This window comes from Mixophyes fleayi, chromosome 12, assembly GCF_038048845.1.
Source record: "Mixophyes fleayi isolate aMixFle1 chromosome 12, aMixFle1.hap1, whole genome shotgun sequence".
Classification (NCBI taxonomy): Eukaryota; Metazoa; Chordata; class Amphibia; order Anura; family Limnodynastidae; genus Mixophyes; species Mixophyes fleayi.
Window position 1 is genome coordinate 69,438,006 of NC_134413.1, and position 10,692 is coordinate 69,448,697.

The following is a 10,692-nucleotide window of genomic DNA, read 5'->3' on the forward strand; positions in this document are numbered from 1 at the left end:
GTCTATGCCTTTTCCCAACACTTAGTTATAAAAAAATATATATATTTTTCCCTTGAAGTATAATTGATTTATTGGGATAGATCCCTCCCCCCCTGTAAAAACCACCCAATACTGGATTTCTACATCTGTGGCTGGTGTGAAGGTCTGATCTCTATACATGGATTTATCCAGATTATGGTGCTATGGACAAGTCTGATTTTAATTAACTGTTCCGTTGTTCATTTTAGTTGTCCTTGCTACACATTGTATGGCAGTGATCCTATATTTATTTGGATAATATAGATAGTTAAGCAAGTTTAAATGGAGATTTCATGTTGGCAATTTCCTTATAATCGACTGGGATTTTAGACTAAATGGAAATTTCTACACCTGTTTTGTAGAAGTCATTGGAGTCCATTTATCTAGGGATTCCAGTCTGCAGCAGATTGATTCCTAGCAGACGTTGCCAAGTAGCAAAGGACGTGATGGTAGCTTTAGAGGGAGGTTATATGAGATTCGATCTCAAGTCCGACCCCAGATGCATTGATTATTGCACCTGCCCCTAGTGCCAAAATTAATTCAGACGAAACCTGTTTAACAATTTTATCAACTTTTATTTAGAAAACAAAGATCCCCAAAATGAGGCAAAAATATCATAGTACAAAATAGAATAAAACTCTGAAACAGATATACAAAATACAAAGTAAATAATTTTACAATAATATCTCCTCGGTGCAAGCATACATTCGCCAAGGAAATGTGTACGAGCAGTCACGTAGAGATGCAGTGCGAAATTACAGTACAAAAAAACAAAACAAATAAGTGCATCCCTTGAAGAGAAATTACAATACTTCAAAACAGGCAGTCAGACATCCGAACAGAAGATTTAGGTTGAGACAGTTTTAACAGGGAAACTGAGCAAGCATATATTTTCTAACACACGGCAGCTGTTACCGCTACTGCATTGCTGCAGCTTAAATCCCATAGTCCTTTACTCCTCACGGATAAAGATTGTATGAAAACAGTTTACTTTCTCCGGAGGATGCTTGCAAGTTAACCCAGAGTAAAACAATCCAAAACCAAAGTGCATTGAAATAATAGTATGGCTTTTTTTTACACTGCAGCATTTTATTTTCAGAAAAGTCCTTTAAAAAAAAATTATGAACCTGTAGTTTTACCCCATTACTGTTAGGAATAAGCAAAACATTGCACCAACTCCACCAGGAAAAAAAAAAAAAAAAAAAAAAGGCTTAATGATTCCCTTTATTGCAAATAGGCTTTTTAAAAGAAAGCCAGCTCTGGACATCAGAGAAATGGTGTACTTCACAGGAGTCAGTTTGCGGTTACAAAAAGGCATTACAAAAAATGCTTAATAAAGGCCATTTTGCGATACAAAAGAAGGTTTAATGGTTGCACAGTAACCTGGAAGACTTTCAAACAAAGCAACAGATGGAGTGTAGTGGTCAAATCTCCCATCAGATTATTAGTTTCACACAAGTACTTACAAAAAAAACAAAACAAACACAATGTAACACTGCGCTTAACGAACACGAAAAGAACACTATAAATTCGAGGAAAATAAAATAAAAAATGCTTGTTATATAGAATTAAGTCAAGCAGTACTAATCTTTTGGATACGAATCCTCTAGGAGCTGTGTATAAATTTGTGCTAGATTTCAAGGTTATGCCATGATGTACGTACGAAAGACACGCATAATGTTGCATACCTTTTACCCATCTTTGGCTATTTCACCTCGGAAAAAGGGGAAAGCATTTACAAAAAGCTCAATAGTTCCCAGTTGGAATGATACCTTCTCCTTACACATAAGGCACCAGAATATAAACACCATGGCGGATTGACACATTGCTCTTACTAGAATGAAATACTTAGACTCTGAACTTAAATACAGGAGTAACACAAAGAGAACATTCATCTTTGCAGTACAAATGACTTTGAAATCAGACATCAAAAGCGACGCACAAGTTTGGCGTCAAGTCCGAACCCCACACACTGTTCTCTGACCAGTGTGTTCTCTCTTTTCCATCGTCTGTAGACCCCCGCAGGCCTATGTGGTGGTAGGGGGGACAGCAGGACTAGCTCTACTGCATTGCATTGTGATGGCACACCTGAAGAAATGGACAGTCTTTGGGTAGTCAACTTTTTGACTTTGCATCTTGTTCAGTCTCTTGACATGAACCCCAGAAGATAAGGCCATATGAAGTCGAGACAGGGTTGCTTGTAACACAGCGTTTTTAAAGTTCAACAATCATAACGCACAGCCAAGTGCTTCTTGTCGCGTTTAATTCACGCAGGCGTTTTTGTTGGCGTCAACCTGGAGAAAGAGAAGAAGAACCATTTAGTAGACGTTCTTAGAAGGTTAACAAGCCTTGCCGAAAGCTAGCCGCATCACGGCCATGCTCCAACTCAACTCCTTCAATGCAAGGAACGGGGCGATGATGGGTTTTAGGTGCTTACCTCTGTGTAAGTTGGAGGCGGCATGAATTTGAACTCTGGAGCGTACATGAAGATAGGGCTGTCACAGATATTGTCCAGTTCGTCAATCAGAGGAGTGGTTGGGCTTTCCAGCCTGTGGTCTTCACGGACGATGTCCAGATAACATGGTGGCGCTGCAAAAGGACAGACGGCGGTAAATATAACAAGCTCTGCAGCGGATGAAGTCATCCAGGGAAAAAAGTATAAAGACATAAAATTAAAAGCTAAAAACAAAAGTTACCTTCGGGAGTTCCTGGGATGTTCAGATCGATCCAGCTCATTTCCGAGCTTGCCTGACTAGCCATGCTTGAACTGCGGCTGCTGAAACCAGACGAGCTGGTGCCGATCACAAGGGGCAAGTCAAGAATGACCTTCTTCGCTCCAGGAACACTGACATAAACCTGTGGTCAACAAGAGGACCTTTAGTTTCAATAGACAGCTATGCGATCATTTAAAAGTTATTTTAAAACACCAAGAAACAAGCAAGTTAGGACAGTGGAAGAATACCTACCAACAACGAGTACTCCACTCGCAGGATGTTGCACCCCAGGATAGAGGGCTTGAGCTTTGGAACACGGATGCTCTTTCCTCTCCAAGAGTCGGTCATGCCGGAGATGATGTGGCTTCCCCTCACGCTGCAGAGCTTCTGGGTGAAGACTTTGGTGAGGCCGTTGGCCAAATAAGTGTGCTTGGCGATGATGGCTGCTTTAGGCACCACAATCCGAGAGCAGGTGTTCTCAAAGTCAGCAGAGATGCAGATGTCATCTCCTATAAAAATGGAAACGCCGACAATGTTAGACACTGTGAAAGAAAAAGCTGCAGGCTGCTAATCTGTACAAATTACTCATTTTATAAATTGTAGAGCCATCAGTCCATCCCCAGTGTTATACTGTAGACAGAGACTTACCTTCACAGAATCCCTTGCGGTTGATGCTGGCACTCATGGTGATGTGACCGTCAGGAATGAACAAGCAGGTCATCTTCTTGTGCTTCTTGCCAAAACTAGGAGACTGTAGGGAAAAGAAACCTAGTTATTTCAGCTTCAGTGAACAGGAAAGCCATCAGGACAGTGGTACGGCTAATTAGGACGACCTTTTGACTTCTGGTGTTAATCCTTAACGCTAATTACCAAATGACTCGAGGTTTACATAGATCTAGGCCTTGCCAAGACTACACACAGACATTGCTTCTGGCTTTGTACTTGTGACAATACAGATTAGACCATTTTGAATTTAAAAAAAACACATTAAAAATGACATCAGAAGATTAAGTTTCCTCATAAGGCTACATAGGACCCTTGATACGGTTCTGCAGAAACATTTGTCACCAATGAAAAGGATACTTACCATTAGGTCTGGAGTGTTAACGTCCACAAAGTCGACCACTTCAAATTTCTTCTGCACTTCTTGGGGTGGGTGGGATGGTCGCTCAAGGAACGCTTTGACCCAGTATTTCACAGAACCATACTTTCCCTTAAACGTTGACCCCAAAGGTCTGCAAAGCGACAAGGAAAAAACCAGGTCAGACTTCATGTATCTTTATCAAATTATGACTTTCATGTAAAATTAAGACTGCAATAAGCTTTGAGGACATTGACTTACCCCTGAGGAAGCTCAAATCCAAATTTGAACTCGTAATGGTTCCCAGGTCTCAGGATAACAGACCCATCAGAATCTAATAGAAAAAAAAAACAATTTTGCTTTAGGAGACTCGTATCATTTATACATGTCGATTAGCAATATTTTATAAAGGGATACCAAACGTGCATTATTGTGCAAAATCTATCACACGCTTAAAATGTATGTGATCAATGCTTTAATAGAATCAAGCGAATACGTAATATTTTGGCTGTGGGTCAACAGCTGAATAGCACAAATTCTGCTACCACAGCGCAGAGTATTTGGATCGTAGCGTTCTGCCAAAGGACTCAGGGCTCATCATTAAGCTTCACGTATACAGTATGCAATACAGTACGGAATGCCAAAGCCAACAGCAAAGGGAAGTTACTTGTCAAACCCTGCCGTTCCAACACACAAGTAAAGAACCATAGCGTTAACTTAGACGGCTGGTCGATACACAACAAAGTCCTTTTTACAATAAAACATGCCTTTTATTTAGGAAAATACATTACACTAGCATTTTTCAATTAATGAGAATATTTAAATACTAGGAAATAACTTTACAATACATACTCAAGATCAGCATTAACCAAATATCCCATTATAAACGAACATTAAACATTCCCTATATGTGGTTCCTTCATCATAAACATTCATTTATATAGTGTTTGTATGTTAGGGAATTAAGACTGTAAGCGCCAATGGGGCAGGGACTGATGAGAGTTCTCTCTTCAGCGCTGCGGAATTAGTGGCGCTATATAACTAAATGGTAATAATAATTATATATAGCGCCAGCAGATTCTGCAGCGTTTTATAATTGAGAACAAACAGTAATAAAACAATACTGGGTAATACATACATGCAGAGGTTCCTAGTTAAACAATTATAAATAGCCAACATATACTTATATTAAACTGCTATGAGGTGGGGGATAAAGTCTGTGCCACCAGGAAGTTAAAGGGACCTATGCAAATAAGTAGGTAAGACAGAATGGAGGGGGTCTTATAAAGCTGGGGGGCAGTTTGATAAGACCCAGGATAATATTGAATTAGCCCCCCTCCCACAGACCCAGCAGCTGCTCTCACCAGTGGGCTGGTCTTCCATCTGCAAGGTGTCCTCAAACCTCAGGTACTCCATCTCCTGCTTGCAGTGCTGGGAGCCCGAGGACCACAGCACTTTGGCCACTCCACAAGCCAGCAGCCTGACAGCTGTCACCCTGGTCACCTCGGCCACCTCCACCAGCACCTTGCCGGCCACCTTCTCCCCTCCGCAGTACACCTTCTCGGGCTCGGTGAAGGACACCTCAAAGGACTTGATCTTCTTAAAAACCACCATGATGGACAATGGGATGTGATACTGAAGCCTGGACAATGGGATGTGATACTGAAGCCTGGACAATAGAAGGAGTATCTGAGTGTTCTGTTGTTATTCTGAACGTTCTATAGGCAGACAGAGCACGAGAGCCTGAGCCCGTCTCTCCCAGCTGCCAAGAGAGGGGGGAAGCGTTTGTAAACAAGGGCTGGGACCTCTCCCTATATATATGCCCTGCGCTAGGCCCCGCCCACATTCTGCTCTCTTCTCCTCCACGTGCACCCAGACCTACTCGCCGTGCTCACCTCGTGCACAGGCTCCCCATTGGCCGCACGCTGAGGGTTCCCGGAGCCCTCGGCCAATGGCGGGCGCCGGAGCGGCGCGTGGACAGAGCGTGGAGACCGCGGGAAAAAAGACTAGAGGATGGAGGGGGCGTGGCCCGGGGCTCATTCTTCGAGTTGTTTATGATAGAGAGGATGGAGGAGGAGGAGGGGGGTGATGGTAGTGTGGGAATAACAGGGATGATGTGATACAATTACCCATGACAGTCTCTCTGTTGTTTGTGACTGGGAGCCTTGCTGGTAGTTCAGGTGGAAAAGTGAAAATACAGATACACTCCCTGGGTGGGTGGTTGTAGGTGATAGTGAAACTGTTCTGTCAGAGATAAGGTGACGGTGTGGAAATAAATGTTTGTGTTGTGTTATTACTGAGGGAAACAATGCAGCAATTCTATCTATTCAGTACATAATTATACAAAACAAAAAAAATAAAAATATATATATATATATATATATATAATCATCATTATCAGCTATTTATATAGCGTCATTAACTTCACAACGCTGCACCAAGAACTCACATTAATCCCTGCCCCATTGGAGCAGTCTAAATTCCCTAATATACACACTCCAAGAGAGACTAAGGTCAATTATATATATATATATATATATATATATATATATATATATATTACCATAGGTTACAAATTCAGCAGACTAAATGAGCCAAGTGGTTGTTATTTGCCATCATTTACAATGTGTGTATATACATATATTTATATATATATATATCTATATAGATAGATATATATTTATATATATGTGTATATATATATATATATATACATATATATATATATATCATCGTCATCAACATTTATTTATATAGCGCCAGCAAATTCCGTAGCGCTTTACAATTCGGAACAAACATTAATAAGACAATACTGGGTAATACAGATAGACAGAGAGGTAAGAGAACCCTGCTCGCAAGCTTACAATCTATAGGGCAATGGGAGTTTGAAACACAAGGGCATGGGCTAATATATATATACATATATATATTTATATATATAAGTATATATAAAAGGTGTTAAAGTCGATGGGCAAAGCTGTTTTAACATCTCCCTCTGGCTAATATGAGACAGTCAAGGAAAGATTTGATACAGCGGATTGTGCGCTGCTTTAAATCGTACAAGTATCGTCTTCATACCCACATGCCCGCGCATTTTTATAAAGCATGATAAATTATCTAGACTACTTGTTTATGTCGTATGTGCCCAGATGCCTCTAATGGGATCCTATGGTTATATACATTTATATTGACATTTTATTCTGGAAACTGATTTATTTCTTTAGTACTCCGATCTAAGTGCATTCCTGTATATTTAAAATATTATTAGTATGTGTAGGAGCGTGGAAAATATTGCAGACATCCTTTTAGACGAACGCCGCCATTTGGGGAAAAGAAAAAGGAAATATGCACATTTTGGAAGCTGTCTTGTGCAATGCAGTTTGGGCGTGAAGCAAAACAGCCTGAAAATGTCCATATAACTCACACATCGATTCCTTCATTGCTGATGAACGGGTCCCGCTACAGCCTGATAATATATTTGATAAACCTGATAACTGAGAAACCATGTGCATTTATTTCTTGGAACTCATAAGGACAACCAGTGGCAGAAAGGCACCCCATAAGAGATCGTGCTATAAGTACATTGACATGTAGCAGCCATATCAAGTGTGAAGGTGATGACAGAAAGACTGCCTAGGAAGATCTGCAGGCTACATCTCTATAAAAAGACCACTAAATAACATTGCATTTGTTTTTTATTTTTATTATGCTGTGCAATGCCAAAACAAAAACATACTGTAATGTTTATACGGACAAGGAGTGAAGGAGAGTTTTAACGCGGTCATGTATAACACAAAAAAAAGGTTTTGCATACATTAGATTGCACATTGATAATATCTACATTACAGTACTTTCTTTAGCATATTTTTTCATTAAACTATTTTTTATCATACAATCATCTATCCCATGTGCAAACACATTACTGCATTCATATTTGTACCAAAAACATACATAAATATATACATTTAGTGTTTTTATTTTTTTTATCTTTTTAGTTTTATTTTATTTCATTATTTTTTCATAAGAAAATCAACTTACACAAGTTAGGCATTAGTGATAAACATAAGTTTAACTTTTTTTTCCACATTATTACATGATTTCAAATACTTTTCAGAGTTTTTTTATTTTTAGCACACCCCAGAAAGGTGCGAGATAAATCAGCATATTTTCCAGTTTTACCCGCCGCGTTAAAAAACAATTGAATAGCTTTTAACGCGGCTGCCTCTCGCACACCCTATACTTTCAATGGACCTTCTACTGGATCGCGAGAGGACCGTTTCATGAAAAAAAACATAGCGTTAAAAATGGTATTGAATTGCGGGTAAAGTTAACCTGCTCAAAAATGATAAAAGACAGCGTTAAAATAACAACGTGGTCAAAAAAACAACTCGCTGACAATTGAATACCCCTCTCATTGTCATAAAGAAATCTGCGCAGATATAGTGACAATTTTCTACGTGATTTTATGAATATTTTCCCATAGGATTTCTGTCTATGTAATATAAGCATAAGAAATTCATTGTGTATACCATGTGCACAGGAAGTGTTGCCTTACAATTTATACTATAATGACAGGGAGGATATTTCTAAAGCCTTTTTTATTGAATGTAGCTACAATATCAAAGTGCAAGTTGATAACATTTATAAACAATGCCTTAGCCACGTGACAATAGGAACACACCTAAAATGCTGCAATTTATTTTAAACATCATTCATAGTGATAGTTAGAAATATTTGTACAGCCTAAGCGTTGGTCTACATATTTTTATAAAGCAGTCGGTGACATTTGTAAAGGCATTTGTTTGCGAAAAATCGGCATTTGCTGAGAGATTTTTTTTAACCCTTGCAGCCTTATTGAATGTAGCAAACAGAACTATATTGATTTTGAGCAAAAATGTGAAGAACTTTCCTACTCAAAGCGATCATCATCGTCAACATTTATTTATATAGCGCCAGCAAATTCTGTAGCGCTTTACAATTGGGAACAAACATTAATAAGACAATACTGGGTAATACATACAGACAGAGAGGTAGGAGAACCCTACTCGCAAGCTTACAATCTATAGGACAATGGGTGTTTGAAACACAAGGGCATGTGCTACATCATATTGCACAATGGACCAGCTAGAATGCAAAGGTAAAAGTATTGAGTGAGCTGTGTGTGTGGCAATGTTGGTCAGAGGGTTGTTGTCTTGTGTTAGCTGTGTAGAGGGTGGTAATAGGGTAACCTAGGGAGATTAAGAGGGTGGTTGAGGAATATCATAAGCTTGTCTGAAGAGGTGGGTTTTCAGAAAACGCTTGAAGGTTTGGAGACTAGAGGAAAGTCTTACTGTGCGAGGGAGGGAATTCCACAAAGTGGGTGCACCCCAAAAAAAGTCCTGTAACCGAGAATGGGAGGATGTGATGAGAGTGGAAGAAAGACGCAGATCTTATGCAGAACGGAGGTGTCGAGTTGGGAGATATTTTGAGACAAGTGAGGAGATGTATGTTGGTGCAATTTTGTTGACGGCCTTGTATGTTAGTAGAAGAATTTTATATTGCATTCGTTGAAATACAGGCAACCAATGTAAAGACTGACAGAGTGGCTCAGCAGAGGAAGGACGTTTTGAAAGGAAAATCAATCTAGCCGCTGCGTGCAAAATAGATTGAAGGGGTTCAAGTCTGACTTTGGGAAGACCAGTAAGAAGGGAATTGCAATAGTCGATGTGGGAGATGATGAGTGCATGAATTAAGGTTTTTGCGGTGTCTTGTGTGAGATATGTGCGTATTCTGGAAATGTTCTTTAGATGTATGTAACATGATTTAGATATAGAGTTGATGTGGGGAATAAACGACAGTTGTGAGTCAAGGATTACACCTAGGCATCGAGCTTGCAGTGTGGGATTTATGGTCATGTTATCAACAGAAATAGAAATGTCAGGCAGGAAGCTTCTGTTTTTGGGTGGCAAATGTATTATCATCATCAGCAGCTATTTATATTTGGGTGGTAACCTGTTCATTTGACAAACGGTTGTGTAAAAAAGTGGGTAATGCACGGTAGTAATTTTACTTGACAAGGCCAAGCAAACCATCTGCAAAAAGTCACCTCACAGAATGAAACTGAGACTTATGGGGGTTCCGATTAGGGACCAGTAAATCTAAATATGAAAACCATTGAGTGGGCCTGAAATGTAATAGCTTAATTAAATCTAGTTAATTGGGACAACCACCCTTTTTACATCATACCAACCTATGTTCAATGTGGAAGAAGTGGGTATGTTGATACTGAGATTGCAAGTATGTCGAGCTGCGTAGAAAAGGACTATGGGTAATAAATGTGGCTGCCGTCTTAGCAGCATGAATGGCTCAGAAGTGAGAATTCCTTTGGTGCTGAAAAGTCTCATCTCTGTCTTCTATCCTCCAGCACTGCGTTGCAACTTTAATGTTGGCACCCCCAATGAGTGCAACACAGGGAAGGGGGTTAAAATACAGAAGTTTAGGTCTTAACACTGTTTTTTATATTAAAGACAAAAAGAACAGTTTGTGAAATGTTTTGTGGTCTTTGCTGGGGTATGTTGTAATGTTGCACATGCCTAATTTTTACTGTTTATTGGTGGAATAGATTTTCTCCATTCTTACCTAACCTTGGTTGTTCTTTGAATATGCTAGTATCACACTCCAAAATCTTTAACATTAATATCCTAGACTTCCCTTTTTAAGAGGTTGGAGGCTTTCCATGCACGAGAAATTATGCATATGGGGAACTTTCAAAGCTCAAACCCTCAATTGCTCAATTGCTGTAGTATGACTTCAAAATTATTCTAAAAACCCACGGTTGGCTGGTTTGCTAAAGATGTAGTGGAGGCAGGTCTCTTGGTGTAGTCTCAGTTGGTAGTGCCT

General features: G+C 39.6%; 1 protein-coding gene across 1 annotated transcript; it reads right to left on the reverse strand.

Annotated features, from left to right (window-relative positions):
- Positions 1-572: 572 nt before the first annotated feature.
- Positions 573-5,614, reverse strand: TXNIP (thioredoxin interacting protein). The gene is made up of 8 exons (XM_075192831.1): positions 5,178-5,614; positions 4,075-4,147; positions 3,820-3,967; positions 3,381-3,483; positions 2,985-3,241; positions 2,715-2,874; positions 2,456-2,607; positions 573-2,312 (listed from the first exon to the last, which is right to left on the reverse strand). Exons 1-8 carry the CDS (start codon positions 5,425-5,427, stop codon positions 2,280-2,282), a joined length of 1,176 nt encoding a protein of 391 aa, XP_075048932.1. The 5' UTR covers positions 5,428-5,614; the 3' UTR covers positions 573-2,279.
- Between the last annotated feature and the right edge of the window lie 5,078 nt (positions 5,615-10,692).

Coding starts and splice junctions, on each gene's coding strand:
- TXNIP (XM_075192831.1), bottom strand. CDS start 5,427: ATGGTGGTTTTTAAGAAGATCAAGTCCTTTGAGGTGTCCTTCACCGAG. Junction 4,148..5,177: donor GATGGAAGACCAGCCCACTG/GTGAGAGCAGCT, acceptor TTTTTCTATTAG/ATTCTGATGGGTCTGTTATC. Junction 3,242..3,380: donor CCGCAAGGGATTCTGTGAAG/GTAAGTCTCTGT, acceptor CCATTTTTATAG/GAGATGACATCTGCATCTCT.